We start from the raw sequence: 17,712 nt of genomic DNA on the forward strand, positions 1-17,712 counted from the left end.
GAAAGCCATTATTCTGCTACCATATCCTGGAAACCAGATAAGATATTACATGTCAGCTATGTTGCCAGGCAACCTACTTACAGTAGAAATGGGTCCTGGTTGGTAAATAACATTCGGCCCCGGAGCAGCTGGGAATGAACCTCAAACACCGGCTGTAGATATCACTTTGGACTTCTCTTTCCTGTGTTTGTTTGGCATCTGGGTGAGACTAGCTATTTTTGGATTGGGAGATACCCCAATGTAAATTGAATGACTGAAACCCAAGCTATAAAATATATCAGAGTTCTCTGTCATAGCATTTAGTTTGTATAGTGGTTCCTGCTGGAGTAGCTAAGAAACCACATCCTGTAAGGAGATTGGGGGGACAGGTTGCCTGGGTGGGGTGATACCTATTTCCCTGTTGTTTCCTTCAGGGATGAGGATATTCAGGTGACTCTTGGGATGACTGAGGAAGAGTAACTTTAGTCACGTGACCCTAAAATAACCCCTTTAGATGTCCTTGAGAACAGATAAAGCTAATGTTCCATGGGGTGGAGAGGAACTCAAGGTCTTCCCCCCTCCTAGCTGAGAGGCTTTGACAGTTGCTGGCCTCTGGGGCAAGGGGAGTCAGATTTCCTTAAGGATGTGGTCCCTGGTAGGTCGACCACACTTGGATAGATGGTCCAACGCCCAGGAGGATATGGGCAACATAAACTGGACTTGGTGCGCTATAAAAAAAAAAAAAGGCATGAAGTTGGGAGGGAGGTGGATCTGTGAGAGAATTGGGGGAGGACCGGAGGTGAAGAGCATCAGAGTGCATTGTATACATGTATAAAATTAAAAAGTAAGCACATTTTTAAAAGCAATGTGGAAATTAAACAAATATGGTAAAAGATAATTCTGTTCAAACTAGTTGATTGACTAGAAGGTTATTTGGTTTCCTGTTCTTTTTACTTTGCTACTTTTGAAACACATCATGCCAAAGAGTAAGAAAACAAATCCTTAGGTGTTGAAAACTGCTCATTCTGGCCCCTGCCCCCCAAGGCGTTACTAAGTAGCCAGCTAGCCTCAAACTCCCATCCTCCTGCCCCGCAGCCTCCCCAGTGTGTGCCTCCACTCTGGGCCATCCTTCTGCAATAGCTACAACTTCAGGTGACTTTGTGACTCATTTCCTTTTCAGTCATGTGTCACAGATAGTGTGACATCCCTCATTGGCTACTCCAAGATACTTACTCAATGTGTGACATCCTTGTGGCTCTCAAATCTAGTTTATCCAAAAGCTGTCTGTGTTGGAAGAACCTTTAGTGCAGACACTCCTCTGCTTGGCATGGGCCACATGCTATCTGTGGCTAAGAGGAAAATGTGCTTAACATCCACCCCTAAGACGTTGCTCAGCTGCGTGGCACAGAACGTTACTGCCTGTGACCCTTCAGCACTGTGTGCCTGTGCTCACTGCTGCTGCCCCTGCTGAGGTGGTTTGTCTGGGGATCTTACCTGGGGTCTTGAACATGCCAGACAAGGACTGTCCCTCTGAGCTATACCCCCAGCCCACATTCGTGTCTTATTGTTTATCACTGGCTGGATAAAGGGTTCCAATTCAGAAGTCATTTGTATGGCTGCGTAGTGTTTCAGGATATAGGAATCCAGGACTCAGTACGTGATATCTCTGCATCGATGCAGAGAAAACCTCTGCCCCACTTCTGTCCACAAGGACTTCCTGTGACTGGTCTGCTACAGAACCTCATGGGGAAGGTGGCCTCTTCCTTATGTGGCTGCTTGCAGCTCCTTCCCATAGAATTCAACAGGAGTTTGAGTCTGTGCAGGCAGAATCGTCTTCTTTTCTGTCATGTCAGTCCCGTGGTGAGGAGCCAGGCTGACAGAAAGGCCAAGGGGTTTTCAGCAAGGCAGTTCCTTCCTTCCAGTCATCCCCACTGTTTCCCGGGGTCTGTGGTTCTCAAGCTGTCAGCACCCCGTCACCTGGAAAGATTGTTAAGCTGCTTCCTACTCTGAGATTACCAAACCTGTTCAATAGGTCAGAGCTGAGTATGGGAATTTGCGTTTTTAAGTAAGGAAAGATGTGTTTTGGTTCACGGTTTTGGAGCTTTCAGCCCAGTGGTCAGGAAAGCACAGCAAAGCAACTCGATTCATGGCTGTGAGAGCATGGAAGATGCTGTGCACACCGTGGACCAGAATGCTGAGCGTCTGCTTTGGTATCATACCTCAAGAGGTGCTGTCACTGGCCCGGGCACTGGCTACTATGCATTTGTTCTACGTAGCACTAGAGACACAGAAAACAATTAAACAAGGCCTCTGGGGCTGGTGAAATGGCTCAGCGGTTAAGACCACTAGATGCTTGTCCAAAGGACCCAGGTTCAATTCCCAACATCCACATATAATCTCACAACCATTTGGAACTCCAGTTCCAGGTGGATCTGATATCCTCTTCTGGCCTCCATGGGCACCAGGCAGCCTTTGACTTTGGCTGCTCCTGTGCACTGATGGCCACAGTGGTGATATCCAGTGATCTCACAAGACAGGAGAGCACCTTGTTTAGAAATCAACATGTTTCCTCCCTTTGAGGCTGGATAGACAGCTTTTGAAAACATTGTAGCAAAATGCAATGCCATTGAAAAGCCAGAGATGAAAGGGGGCCAAATCCATTCACTACCAAACACTTGTCACAATTTAAGAAATGGTCTACAGAGCTAGTTCCAGGACAGGCTCCAAAGCCACAGAGAAACCCTGTCTCGGAAAAAACAAAAACAAAAACAAAAAAAAAAAATGGTGAGGAGGGTTGGAGAGCCAGCTCAGCGGTTAAGAGGCTGAAGAGCACTCCTTGCTGCTGCCAATGGCCTGAGTTTGGTTCCCAGCACCTACAGAGCAGCTCAAAACCATTTGTAACTCCAGTTCCAAGGGACCCCACACCCTCTTCTGGTCTTCTCCAGGTCCTGCACACACGAAGTACATATAAACTCATGCAGACATACCCATATACACATAAACATAATAAGAATACTTAAAAGGGAATGGTAGGACACAAGGACAGTGGTCTTTTTTAATTTCTAATTTAATCTTTTATTTTCAGGGCTCACATTATGGGTTTTAATTGGTTTTTTTTTTTTTTTGAGCTATACATTTTTCTCCACTCCCCTTCCTTCCTCCCCCTCCCCTTTATCCTCTCTCGTGATCCCCGCGCTAATTTACCTGGGAGATCTTGAAGGACAGTGTCTCAAAGACTCCCTGGGACCTGGGCACACCAATGGATGATGGAAACACTTTCCACTGTTGGACGGAAGGTGGGGTGCAAATGCCAAGTGAACGGGCAGCAATTAGTCTAGATGCTTTTCTGAAGGGTCACTGTCTCTCAAAGAGTGGCCAGAATCCATCTAAATAACTGGAAAGGTGCCCCCAAAGCCCATGGTGTTGTGACAGTGATGTCCCCAAGGGCAATGACATCTGCACTATCTCAGTGTCTTCTGGGAAGTGCCTTCACCTCAGGCTCACTCAGCCGCCGTCTCTCTACCACACTGTCACAGCGTCTGTGTTGAAGAGAAAGCTAATCTTTTTTGTTGGTATGCATGTATGGAGAAACCCACAGCATGTGTAGGGCTCAGCGTGGTCAATGGCTTTAGGTATCCGCTGTGCGCATGTGTACATGTGTGCACGCACCCTTTCCCCTTAGTCTTGTTTTTGTCTGTTTTGTCTTCACACAGGCTCCCCACCCCCATTCTCTCTCTTGATGATCTGTTACATGCGATCTGTCTGCCTCAGCCTCTCAAGTACTGAGATAACAGTCATGTTATCTCAAGACTCGTCATGAGCATGACTAGCTCACATTTAAAAAAAAAATGATTTTCCTTTCTTTACGCATATGGGTGTTTGCCTGCACATATTAATGTGCACCATGTGCATGCTTGGTGCCTGCAGAGGCCAGAAGAGGACATCAGATCCCCTGGAACTGGACTTACGTAATGTTGTGAGCAGTTGTGGGTGCTGGGAACCAAATCCAAGTCCTCTGCCACGGCAGCCAGTGCTCTCGACCTCTGCATCTCACATCTTTTTTAAAAAATATTTATTTATTTATTATGTATATAATATCCTGTGTACATGTATGCCTGCAGGCCAGAAGAGGGCAACAGACCTCATTACAGATGGTTGTGAGCCACCATGTGGTTGCTGGGAATTGAACTCAGGACCTTTGGAAGAGCAGGCAATGCTCTTAACCACTGAGCCATCTCTCCAGCCCGCTTCACATATCTTTTTATGGTCAGAAAAGAAAATGAAATATGTGGAGATGCCACAGTAAGATCTGTTTATCTCGCCGGGCAGTGGTGGCGCACGCCTTAATCCCAGCACTTGGGAGGCAGAGGCAGGCGGATCTCTGTGAGTTCGAAGGCAGCCTGGTCTACAAAAGCTAGTTCGAGGACAAACTCCAAAGCTACAGAGAAACCCTGTCTCGAAAAATCAGAAATAAATAAATAAATAAAGGATCTATTTATCTCTACAATTAATAGCTGTCAGGTGTTATCATTTCAAAAAGGAAAATTCCCGCAAGTTCTTTCCTCTTAGCATACTAGTTTGGCAAGAGAAAGGGGCAGGGCAGCTGGGCACATGGGTTGTGCCCAAAGTGCAGTTGTCTGGCAAGGCTCAGGGTGGACGTGCCTTGAGTTGTGTTTTATGTCCTCCTCTTCATCTGTCAGCTCACTGTCATCCCCCGAGACTGGTGTGAGAGTCCCTGGGCTAACAGGCAAAGCCACTGAGCTTGGGTAGGACAACTGAGGGAGCCCATGGAGACCCTGGGGACAACGTATATCTGTTTGTGTTTTCAGGGGAGCCCCACGGCAGGACCCTGAATCGACTTCTCTTCTGACAGTCGACTGCTGCTGTCACCAGTGTCCCCTACCTGGACCTGTCCCTGTACCACCTCTCAGCAGGTAAGGATGGTTCTCTACAGAACAGAAAGATGATGCTCAGGGAGCAGAGTCCCCATGGTAGCAGACGCTCCTCACGCCATCGCTGTCAGTCCTAGACCTCCTCTCCCCCTGGGGACGCTGTTGGCCGAGGCAGATGGAGGTGTGATGACCCCACCCTTCTGGAGATCCTTTCCTTGTCCTGAGTCAGGTCATAGCCACAGCCCTGGAATGAAACGGCCTCATCCTGGCAGCAGGTTGGCACTTGCTGAGTTGGGAGCCAACGGTGCAGCCTGCCGAGGTCCCTAGATGACATGCCAATATAAATGTGCCTGGGTGCCCAGGGAAACGGACCTCAAGACCCCAGGCTGGTCCTGAACAATTGGCTCATTTTTCCCTGTGCCTTACTTTCTTGGAGGCCAAACACCCAGTCAGGGTCCCCTGGAGGCAATGGATGTCCGGCTTTGTCACCACCCTGTAGTGGGATCCTGTCCTCTCAGCGTGTTTGCCATGACCTCCTTCATCAGCTGGGATGACGCACAGTGCCCTCATAGGAGAAGGGGGGGCCTCCTCAGACTGCACCCAAGCCCGAGCCACTCCCTCCGAAGGCTGAATGTAATTCTGCCCAGCTATCTGTGGTCTCCGAGGAGCCAAAGCAGATAGCGGTGGAAGGTTAGCTGAAGAGGAACACCTTTTGCATCCGTGTTGGGATGGATTGTTCAGTGATTCGGCTGCTTTGAGGTCACCAGTGATTTAGAAAGCAACCCCTTGCTCGTGCTTTGTAAACAAGTCCAATAAACTAATTAGTTCGCCAAGCTGGACTGTAGTGGGAAAGGAAACACTCTCCCCGGGAAAAGCTCGTGTCCCACCCCATCCGCTTTGTCTCTGGTCCATTTCTTCATGAATACTAGCTTGGGTCTTATAGAGGCAACTAGTGGGCTCAGAAAAGTAGAGGTGTCAGTCAAGTGGAGCCTAAAAGATGAGTCAGGGACAGCTCCAAAGTCTCCCTCTTAGCCTGCTTTTCCAAGTTCTTCTGTCTCTAGCTCCGGTTGCCTAAAGCCAATTCCTTCCTCACTTACAGCCATCCCAAGAGGCTTGCCCACCACTGTGTCAGCTCCTCCCTGCCCTCTCTCCCAGGCCATGCAAGGGATCCCCTGCCAAGGCTGTCTAGGCTAGCTAAGAGGTCCTTGAAACTCAAACTGATAGTTACTTGTGGCTCTCCTCTTTGCTGGGAGATTTCCAAGCGAGATATGAACCCACACCTGCTGAACTCTGCTCTGAGCAGCTGGCCTAGCCAATACAAAGAAAGCCTTGTCTAAAAAAATGCCATGCGTAGTGCTGCAGGGCCCAGGGGTAATGGGCTCTCAGCGATCCCAGCCTTGGCCTCTGCCTCACTCAGCGCCTAGGGAGCCACATCCTTTACACTTGTGTTTGCCTGACTTCAGCCACGTACTGTGATCATTAGTCTCCCTCAGGCAGTTTCTCCTTGCATGGGTGACCGAGAATCCTCCTCAGGAGACTGTAATGTCTTGTCTTGGCCCTGTGGTCTAATGTGTGTCAGGACTGGGAGAATTTCTTCTTCCTTCTCAAAGAACAAATCTGGCTGGGAAGGGGGCGGGGAACTGCAGATGGTGAGATTAGGAAGAATGGGAAGGGGCCGCCTTTCTCTGGGCCCATAGCGCTCCAACCCTCTCCCCGTGGTCACTTGCAGGGAGCCCAGCATGAAGGAAGGCATGTCTAACAACAGTACCGCCAGCATCTCCCAGGCCAGGAAAGCCGTGGAGCAGCTGAAGATGGAGGCCGGCATGGACAGGGTGAAGGTAAACTCACCCAGCACGTTCTTAGGCTCGGTCCCCCAACAGGGCAACAGTCTCAGTGGGGGGAAGAGGGTGTTTGTTCCAGAGCTCTGAGCCTGCCAAGATGCAGTCCACAGTGTGTGTGTGTCCAGAAGGAAGGGCCAAAACTCGGCTGTATTTCTGGCCAGCGGTTGTCATACAGTGAGGGTGGAAGAGAGGGGTGGACTGTGAGGTTGATCACATCGTGTCTCCCCGCTGCTGTGAACGAGGATAGACAGCAGCACGACTTTGGACAGGCACAGCTAGGGCTGAATCACTGAATCAAGCCTGTGTGTATTAAATATTCCGTGGGGAGGTGAAGGGTTTTCCCGCCACCTCCCATCATGGGTCTTTGGAGTCCCTTCCCACTGAAATTACTGCACAGGGGTGAAGCCTTGGTTTTCACTGGTGCACACAGAGGTGAGCTGGAGGCTCGACCGTGTGTGGCTCTGAGCTGCAGCCAGCTCAGGGCTGTGATAAGGTTAGGACGCCCCTCCCTCAGGAGTCCGCCAAACCCAAGGGTCTTGCTCAAGCATCTGGTGTATGAGTTTCTGTTCTCCTGGTCATGACAGCATACGTGAGGAAAGCAAATCAAGGGTTTGCTTTGTTTTTTTTCTCAATGGGAAGATGTGCGGTGATAGTGGCGGCAGCTGGCTGGGGTGGGGGGTGAAGGGGTGGGTCACAGGGCATCCAGTCGGGAAGGAGAGGGCTGAGTGCTCCTGCTCAGCCTATTTCCTCCTCTTTACCTGGCCCTGGATCCCAGTCTGTGGGCTAGCACAGCAGGGCTCCTCAGTTAAACCTCCCTGGAAACTCCCCACGGCCACACTCTGGTGTGTCTCCTAGAGGATCCCAAACCCAGTCACAATGACATTAGCTGTCGTCACTTGGGGATACAAATTTCCTAAAATCTTCCCTTCCCTGAAACATTTATCTGAGTGTTCTTTATCAATAAAAACCAGGAGTCAGATATCAGTCTTATATCAGGGTAAGAACAGGAATGACCAGGGAAGGGCCCAGAAACCATCAGCAATCTTCTCTCTCTCTCTCTCTCTCTCTCTCTCTCTCTCTCTCTCTCTCTCTCTCTCTCTCTCTCTCTCTCTGTTTCTCTCTCTTTTCTTCCTTGATCCAAAAAGGGCCAAGAATCTCCCTAAGCCTTACTCTACTCTACCCTGTCTCTCTATCTGTCCTTGGTCCTCCAGAACCTCCATGTCTAATTTTGATCAGCTAGTAGCTAGCTCCGCCTTTGATTCAAAGCAATTATTTTTTCTTTGATTTTTTTTTTTTGAGACAGGGTTTCTCTGTGTAACAGCCCTGACTGTACAGAAACTCTCTTTGTAGACCAGGCTGGTCTTGAACTCACTGAGGTCTGCACGCCTCTAGTGCTGGGATCAAAGGCGTCCGCCACCACTGCCCAGCTCAAAGCAAATTTTATCGGCAGTCTTGGGAGTGTCAGAGTGTGATCGACTGTCCTACAACACTTCCCGCTCTAGAGCGTGGCTCAGCAGCCCAGTCTCCCTTTTGTAAGCAGAGAGACTCTTTCCCCTGCAGCTCACGGCATGAGTTATCCTAGGGGACTGCACAGAACTGGATTACATGAGATACAGATAGGACAAGGAGAGTGTGGGGCTGTGAACGTTAGTATTAGTGGACCTGCCATTTGGGTACCAGCATCCCATATGTGCCGACATCAGCTGTGTTGTCATTTGGTTCTCGGGTCCCGCAAAGGCCCCATGTTAAAGGTCTGTATTGCTACTGTGTGATGTTAGAAGTTTTAGGAGGTTTTAAGAGGCCTGCCGGGAGATTTCAGGCCACAGGGGGTTGCAGAACTTTGGCCTAGGCTTTTTTAAAATTTTATTATTTTATTTGTGTGGGTGCTGTGTGTGTATATGTGTGTATGTGTATGATGTGTGTGGGTAGCATGCCACAGCGTGCATGTGTGTGTGTGTGTGTGTGTGTAGTCAGAGGACAACTCTGCAGTAACTTCTCTCCTACCTTTTACATGGATTCTGAGGCTCTAACCCAGGACCAGGCTTTCATGAGCCATTGGTCTCTTCTCTTTGTGTTTGGTTTACTTTAATTTTTTCAGACGTGGTCTCACTCTGTAGCCTGTACTGGCTTTGAATTCATTCTATAGCTCAGGTTGACCTTGAACTCACTCACGGCACCAGCTTCATCTCTTCTCTCCTGGGCCATGGCCATGAGGTGAAGGGCTTTGCTCTGCCAGGTGCTGCCACCATGATGTGCTGTTCCCCCAAACTGTGAGTTGTTTGTCTCAGGTATTTGTCATAGTAGCAGAAGCTGCCAACCACAAGCAACCAATCAGATGTCAGCCCTTGGAATGCAGGCCAGAGAAGGGAGTGAGGTTAGCACCCAGGGAACAATTGGAAGCTGGGGTTCCAGAGATTGAATGGGCCATCAGAGGCGTCCTGCAGACAAGCGGTGCCCAGCTTTGCAAAGACAGGAAAGCCTGCCAGGGGAGGACACTGTGAGGACATCGCTCTGCACAGCGGGGCTGCGGCTTCAGCGTGAGCAAATGTCTCTCCCAGAGTGAGGAGAGACGTGAGCATGAGCAGGGATTTGGAAAAGCCACCTGCTGAGCTGCTGGGGAAAGGGTGCTGTGGGTACAAGCACAAGATCACAGAGCCGCAGTGAATGGCAGGTGTTTGCGGTGAATGGCTTGTGCCTCACATCTGGACGGACTGGAAGGCAGCTGCAGCCATGACTGGGCAGAGATCTGTGACTGTGGGAGAGGTGAACACACCAAGAAAGCAAACAGTATGGGAAGGAAGCGTGGAACACCAGGCCAAGAGAGGCAAGAAACCAGCCGTGCACCAAGCCAGGGCTAGGGGACAGTGAGCACAGGTTAGGGCCATATTTGATTGCCCGACCAGGGAAAGACATGTTCTGTGACAACAGATCATTTCCAGCCGCAGACAGAGTCCCAGAGACTTGTGTATTCCCATAGATGGCAAGTTCTTGGAGTCTTTGGGCACACTACAGACTCTAATGGGAGGAGAGTCACAGGTCATGCTGGAGGCATTGGGAAGGCAGTGTTGTGTTGTTGCAGGGCCCTGAGGAGGAAGTAGCTAATTCTAGCTATGGTGACATCAGCACATGGAATGGGCAAGAAACTAGCCTGTGTGGTTCAGAAGCAGAGTGCAGAGTTCTCAGGGAAAAAATAGTCCTGGGCTGTCTGAGGAGAGAGGCAACCAAGTATGAAGTCCCATGTAGCCCAGGCTGGCCTCAAGTTGGGTATGTAAAGAAGGATGAGTTCAATCACGTGATCCTCTTGCCGCTATCTCCCATATGCTAGGGTGATAGGCATGCATCATCTTACACAGGTTCGTTGTGCTAAAATACACAGAATGCACAATTTCCCATTAAACCATTTTTAGATAAATTATCAATTTCAGGATTAGGAATATTTGTAGTATCCTGAGCTACCACCACCCTCCATCTCCAAGAACTTCATCTCCACCTAGAAACACTGTCCTGCTGTCTTTGGGATTGTAGCTGTAGTAGGAACCTCGTAAAAGTGGAAACCCGGACTGGCTATCCTGCTATGTGTAGTTGGTTCACCTAGCACAGCATACTTGGAGTTCACCTGTGTTGTACAGTGCGCCAGAACGTCATTCTCTTTAATGTCTGAATAATGTTCCATGATGTATATCCAATATACAGACACATGCAGAAACACACAGAGAGAAAAAGGCAAACACACACACACGTGTCTGAACCAATAGCAAATTTCTTTATGAAAAGGCACACATTTCTGCTCACCGAATATTTCTGCAGTCTGCCCCTTACTCCTTGCTATCCTCAGGCCACATCATCTCCAGGTCAGCCAGAGGCTGTCGTGGGTAGCCTGCCGCTGGCCCCATGCTCAGGTCTGTGTGCCTCTGGCTCTCTCAGTGGCTTGAGAAGCCCAGCAAATTCAGTTTAAAATGAATATGGCAGAGTGACTGGCTTTCAGCACATAGGATTGAGAATTATTTCTGGAACTGATTTCATGAACCAAGCTCATCATTTTCTCTCTGATAAGTCAAGAAAGAAGTCAAACTCTTAATGAAATCAGTGTCTTACAGCGATACATTAAAAGTCATATTTTTTGAACTACACTGTTATGGCTATGATTTCAGACCCCATGGGTTAAGAGCTCAGGCCAAGACTATTTTCCTTGTGGATACAAGTCACAAGCTCCAGGTGCCCTGTCTACCTGCATTCTGTCAGGCTTGCCTGCAAAGTCAAGGGTTCCTGAGGACACCCTTCCCCAGGCTCCGTCACTCATAAAATAATCTATAGGACTCAGGAAATGTCTTTCTTATATATACCAGTTTATTATCAAAATGATAATTTAGGAACCTTCTGATGAGATGCCCAGGATGAGGAATTGTGGGTGAGCTTCCAGGACTTCAACAAGAATGACACCTCTCGCCCATAATGACACCACCTTCAAGCCCATAGTTGGGGTGTTATAGTGGTTTCATTATAGAGCCATGGTTGTTAATGCATTGGCCACTCAGACTCCAGCCCTTCCTCCATCCCTCGGAGGCAGAGGCAGGGCTGGGAGCTCTACCTCCAGTCATAGCTGTTGTTCTGGTGACATGCCCCCTTCCTGAAGCTGTGCAGGCAGCATCTCCAGCCACCAGCCCCCTCATTAGCATACCATGGAGGCGCTTCTCACTCAAGGGAATTCCAGAGTTTAGGAACTGTGCCAGGGACAGGGGACAACAGCCCCATGCCCAATCTTTGTCAACGGCTGACTGCTCCTGTGACCTAAACTCTGAGTGTGAAATACCAGTTCCTCAGCATTGCATGCCTGGCCACTGTTCCCCTAACCCATCATTACATTTAGGAATTACCAGTTCTCCGAGTCCTCCCTCCCACGTGTCTGTGCACCTGCCTTCATCGGCAGCCTCTGGGATGCCACCTGAAGAGCGTGCGCCCTACCCAGAGGACACCTGTTGCCTTTGTGTTCAGAAGGTGGCACTGACTCTTTACTCAGGCCTCAGCATGCCATCTGTCTGGTCCACCACAGAGACAAAAGTTTACTCCAAGATGAGGCTCAGCCAAAAAGCCAGGACCGCCCTCCATGGAGAAGATACGCTGATGAGAAAGTGCCGGGTACCTTCAGAGAGTGTGTATTAAACAGCACATCTAACCATGGGTTGCCAGCACCTCGTGCAAAGGCTGCATGAGGGGGCAGCTGGCAGCCAGCTGCACAGAAGGTGGTCTGCACTGCTGCAGTAGACAGGGCCAGAGGCTCAGGAGACTCTGAACTCTCCTCAAGCGTGTAGATCTGAGTTGGCACGTTCCTTTGAAGAGTCAGAGAGAAACAAAATGGACTTGTGTAAACATTCTGTCAGAACAAGGAGGGACCAGACTATAGCAGAAAGAAGGCCAACAGCACTCCTCTGAGAGGCCCTTTTCTAGAAAACCAAAGGATATTTTAAGGGCCTCATACTCTCAAGGAAAGTAAAGAAAGCAAATCTAGAGAGGGAGCTCAAAGGAGAGCAAGAACATGAGCTGAAATGTGGCGGGAAAGCTACGTAAAGTCAGGCATGGAGGCACAGCTGTGCAGAGGCTGAGACAAGACCACAAGTTCAAAGCCAGCCTGGGCTATCTAGAAGTTTAACTATATGAGACTCTGTCCCAAAATTAATAGGGAGGCTGGGAGATAGTTCAGTTGCAGGGTATTTGCCAGTTTAAAGCTCTGAGTTCAATCCTTGCTACTGAATTAAAAAAAAAAAAAAAAAAAAACTTAAGGAAAGATTAAAGAGAGAAAGTCGTTAGAAGGAACAGTGACTATTATGCCCTGTAGAAAACCAAGTTAATGGCAAAGAGGTTTGGGTGAAAGTCCCAGCAAAAGGAAATGCTAAAGTATCAATTTGGAGATCACAAAGTCAAGACCGACCACGTCCCACAGGAGATGTTCCTGGCAGAGAGAACTTGAAAGAGTAAAGATTCCTCGGGGCAAGGTGTGAAAAATTCCCCTTAAGTAGAGGAAGAACCTGCCCCTCCCAGCACCTCGCCACATCCAACTGATAGTTAGAAATGACAGACGCTAAGACACAAGCATCTGGGAGGTTCCCTGATGGCTCAGAAGTAGAGAACCCTTCCTAACAAACACCACCCAGGCAGAATAAAAACAAGCTAGGAATGGTGGCAGGCCGGTAACCTCAGAATTCAGGAAGTGGTCAGAGGATCAAGAATTCAAGGGCAGTGTGGGCTCCATTAAGACCTTGTCTCAAAACAAGAATACAAATAAAAACCAAGAAGCAGTGCAAAGCAGCTTGTAGATGATAAAGAAGAAAACCCTAGTGGGTCATGGGCAGAAGCGACCTCTTGGCACAATGGGCCTAATTTTGATCACAGTCTTCATACACGGCGTAAGGTGCTTGAGTGTTCACAGTAGCTCTGAAACCTTGGTACCCCAGGGTCTCAGCTCATGTAATGGTTTAAGTAAAATGAGGGGCCCGTGGCAGAAATGCTGCAGGGTCCCGAGACCACAGCGGGCCACAAGGGCAGCCAGTCCCAGGCAGGGAGCCCCCGAGTGTCCCACAGGCCATGAGGGCCAGCAGGTCCTAGGCAGGGAGCCAGGTAGCGGGTGCGAGACCAAGAAGGAGCAGCCAGTCCCACGAGGAGCCATCCGTATGGGTGAGAGACAGGCAGATAGGCACTGCCATGCAGAGTGAGGTTGGATATTTATTTATTGGGTTATGGAAGGGAAAGGTCAGAGAGAGAGAGAAAGAGAGAGGGGGGAAAGGTAGAACTCAGGCTGGAAGCTGAAGATCAGATCAGCTTGCCTGGACAGGGGGGGAGTGGGCATGACTTGTCTCTTAGAGGGACAGGAGAGACCATTATAGCTCACAGACAAGAAAGCTGAGCTCCAGAGGTACCGTGAGAGCTGAAAGACACAAGCCTGGAACCCAAGTTCTGTACCTGAGCACATGGTAGAAGGCCTTGGGCTCGGTGCCCTCCTGAAGCTCTGGTGGCAACCCACAGAGAAATCACATCTGCAAGGGCGCCTCCGCCACTTGTCACATCCAAGTGACATAAGCGTATGTCTTAAACCTACTACAAACACAGCCTGTTTTTCCTTTGAAAAATCATTTCAGGCCGGGCAGTGGTGGCGCATGCCTTTAATCCCAGCACTTGGGAGGCAGAGGCAGGCAGATCTCTGGGAGTTCGAGACCAGCCTGGTCTACAAGAGCTAGTTCCAGGACAGGCTCCAAAGCTACAGAAAAACCCTGTCTTGAAAAACTAAAAAAAAAAAAAAAAAAAATCATTTCAACATGTAACTGAATTTCACTACAAGGGATCCAGGCATGCTTAGTTTTGTGGCTAAAGGGCTTTGAAAGAGGCCATGGAGATGTTGACTAGAGAGCCTGAACCTGAACTCCTGCTTCTGGGAAGTAGGTCCCCAATGCTCCACAGAAGGTTCGTCCGAAGGAATGTCCTCTGCTGAATTCCAAGCTGAGGACTCCCTGTTGAACCTAGGGCTGCTGATGTGACCATGGCTCCCCATGCCTCCCTCCTTGGATCACTAGTCAGAGCATGGAACATGTGTGTCTGACAGAATGAAGGATGCATGCTTGTGCCCAAGTTGCAAGGCATTCTGGGAAAGAGAGAACATTTTCAGACCCTATTGAGAGAAGCCATATGCTTTCCATACTGGAGCTCAACACGAAATAATTCCTTTAATGAGAGAAAGGGTTCATTGTTGGAGAAACAGAAGGTGTAAACTGCCCAGTGTGGCTAGTTCCTAATTCTTAGGAGTGAAACAGTAGATACAACTGTTTGGGTCATTGCTTCACCCCAGCCCCTTTCCACCCAAACAACAACTTCAGTTCTGAAGTTTATTAACATATTTGAGCATAATAAAGCTATAAAAATACATACTTCAGAATTACTGGTGGATGAGAAATAATACACAAACTATAAAACAACAAAGAGTACATAAAATTTGAGAAACAAAAGCAAAGATAGTAGAAGAAGTTCCAAATATGTATGTGTGTGTAAACATTACATGGAAAATCCAATATAGGTTCTGTGATGGCTCTTCTAGGTTGTCAACTTGACTATCTAAAATGAACTACAATCCGGAAATGGAGGGCACACCTGTGAGAGATTTTCTGCTTGGTCTGAAATGGGTGAATCCACTTCTAGCTTTGAGATAGGAATTCACACCTCTGATCTGGATCTTGAGGCAGGGGATGACACACCTTAAATCTGGGCCACACATGCTGGAAGCCTCTATAAGGATGTGGAAGAAGGAAGGTTTTGCTCTTTTCCTGCTTGTCCTCGCCTTGCCAGCACATCTGTTCCCTCCCTGGCATTGAGTCTACCCCTTCAGGACTCCAGCACACACAGAAGACCAGCTGAGACACCAGCCTTGTGGGACGGAGGAACTGTTAGATTCTTGGACTTCCCGCCCACAGCTACACATTGTTGGATCAGTTAAAAGCCTGTAGGAATTCCAACAAAGTGTGTGTGTGTGTGTGTGTGTGTGTGTGTGTGTGTGTGTGTAGTGGGGAAGGGAGGGGGAGTCATTTCATACGTTCTATGACTCTAGAGAACCCTAATACAGTTTCTGATTTAATTTTTAAAGAACAACATATTTTGCACCCCAGAAGTAACAGGGATTTTTGTTTGTTTTGTTTTGTTTTGTTTGAGACAGGCTTTCTCTGTGTAATAGCTCTGACTGTCCTGGAACTTGCTCTGTAGATCTCTTGAACTCACAGAGATCCATCTACCTCTGCCTCCAGCATGCTGGGAATACAAGCATGTGCCACCATTGGCCAGCTGGGATATTTTTTTAAATGAGAAAATTATACCAGCTATGTACAATATCTAGGTGAAGAAAATAAACATAAAATTAAATATCTGGATAAACGGAGAGATATCCCATGTTCATTAATGGGAAGGCAGTATTGTTAAGGTATCTTCCGGTCTTGGCCTATAGATTCAGTGTAATCTCAGGCAAAATCCACGGAAGTTATTTTGTGAATATTTACAGGCTGGCTCTAAAGTTTATATGGAAAAATAAAAGATTCAGAGTAGCCAATAAAATAGGTGGAGGAGGAAGAGATGGAGGAGGAGGAGGAGTGTGGCCATCTGGTACCTTCTACGGCAAAAGTAACCAAGACAGTGAGATGTGGGAGAAAGTCTAGACACATAGATCTAGACCAGAATGTAGAAATGAACCCTCATAAATACAGCCAACAGATCATTTACAAAGAGCAAGGATGGTCTTTTCAACAAGAACTATCTAGTAACTCACACACACACACACGCACACACACACATGCATGCACACGCAAAGATGGTCTTTTCAACAAGAACTATCTAGTAACTCACACACACACGCACACACACACACATGCATGCACACACGCATACACACACACATGGATCTAGACACAGACGTTAACTCAAGATGTGTCACAGGCAGAAACATGAAGACACAGCTGTAAACCTAGGGTGATGTAGGGGGAAGTCTGGTTGGCCTTGGATTTGACTGTTTCCACTGAACTAGCATAACCCAAGACAGTCTGGTAAGCCATGCTTCCTTAGTTCTTGAAGCTTCTCAAAACACCCCAGGCAAGCTGCACTAGGAGACAATATGTGCAGTCTACATATCTGACAAAAGGCATATCCAAAATATACAGCAAACTCTTAAAACCCAGTAATTAAAAGCAACCACATTTTTAAATGGGCAGAACTCAGGCAGGGTGCTGCCCACTTAAACCCTCACATTTGGGAACTGAAGCAGAAGGGTAGGAGACCAAGATCATCATCAGATACATAGTGAATTCAGGGCTAGCCCCGGGCCACATGGGACTGTCTCTAAAAAGCAAACCAAGAAAAGGGCCAAGACATCTGAATGGGTGTCTCACCAAAGATGATGCCAAAATGATAAATAATGGGATGAGGAGATAGCTCAGTAAAGTGCTTGCAGATAAGCCAGGGCCCAAGTTCACTCCCCAGAAAACAAACAAACCCGAAGGGCTATGCATGGTAGTGTGCATATGTTATCCCAGCACATGCACAAATATGGTAAGAAAGCATGTGAAAACATGTCCAATGTGATATGTCTTTTAAGAATTGCATATTAAAGCCATGAGATGCTATTACACACCATTAGAATGGCTAAATCAAAGGAAGGAGCTGACAAAATTAAATGCTGGTAAGAATATGGAATAATGAATTGTTGTCCCTTGCTAGTGGGAATGCAAAATTACACAGCAACTTACTTTTCCTAAATGTACTTTAGCCTTATGATCCAATGATATGAAAACTGCATGAAACGAAACTTGAGTAAACCAAGGAGAGATAATGTGTTAGCTGAACTTCCTCTATGAACATGCTTCTTTCTGTTTAGCTGACCCACAAGGAAGGACTGGACTATTACTCAATTTGCCTCTCCCTACTGACATTTTCTCACGTTTTGTTTCGTAAAGAAGAATAAATAAAATTCTTTTTCTAGAAGGACCCCAGGGATGCCTCTCCACAGGCATCAACCCTGTAAAGCAGTAGCCATGGAGGCTGTGCCCTTAACAGCACAGCACTTAACGGCAGAAGTGGGAATACACACCGGAAGCCTTTAAGCACTGTCTCCCGAACGTGAGCGTTCCGTCTTGGGTGTGAATGGCCCCCATAGGCTGTGTCTTGGGTACTTGGTCATCAGATAGCGGTCCTGTTTTGGAAGGCTGAGGCAGGACCTCACTGGGGGAGTAGGTCACTGGAGATGTGCCTGTGCCCTCTGGTTCTTGTCCACCACAAGAGGAAGAAGCCTGTCCATCAGATGTCCCTACCATCATCGTGTCTGCCCAAGCACATGGAGCCAAGTGACTATGGACTGAGCCCTCTGACTGTAAGCCAAAATAAGTCTTTCTTCTTTAGGTTGTTTATGCCAGGCATTCTGTCACCACAGGTAACTAAACCTGTGAACGTGGCTTTGAGAATATCTCTATGTGGACGATTCC

The 17,712-nt window shown here is 48.0% G+C and overlaps 1 protein-coding gene across 1 annotated transcript in view; it reads left to right on the forward strand.

The window, feature by feature from the left end:
- Positions 1-17,712, forward strand: part of Gng4 (G protein subunit gamma 4) — a 44,190-nt gene that overhangs the window by 13,441 nt on the left and 13,037 nt on the right. Inside the window, exons 2-3 of the mRNA XM_057787485.1 lie at positions 4,809-4,913; positions 6,601-6,709. Coding sequence (XP_057643468.1) covers positions 6,611-6,709 — 99 coding nt within the window. The 5' untranslated portion in view covers positions 4,809-4,913; positions 6,601-6,610. The remainder of the gene's footprint in view (positions 1-4,808; positions 4,914-6,600; positions 6,710-17,712) is intronic.

Source organism: Chionomys nivalis, chromosome 13 (assembly GCF_950005125.1).
Source record: "Chionomys nivalis chromosome 13, mChiNiv1.1, whole genome shotgun sequence".
Classification (NCBI taxonomy): domain Eukaryota; kingdom Metazoa; phylum Chordata; class Mammalia; order Rodentia; family Cricetidae; genus Chionomys; species Chionomys nivalis.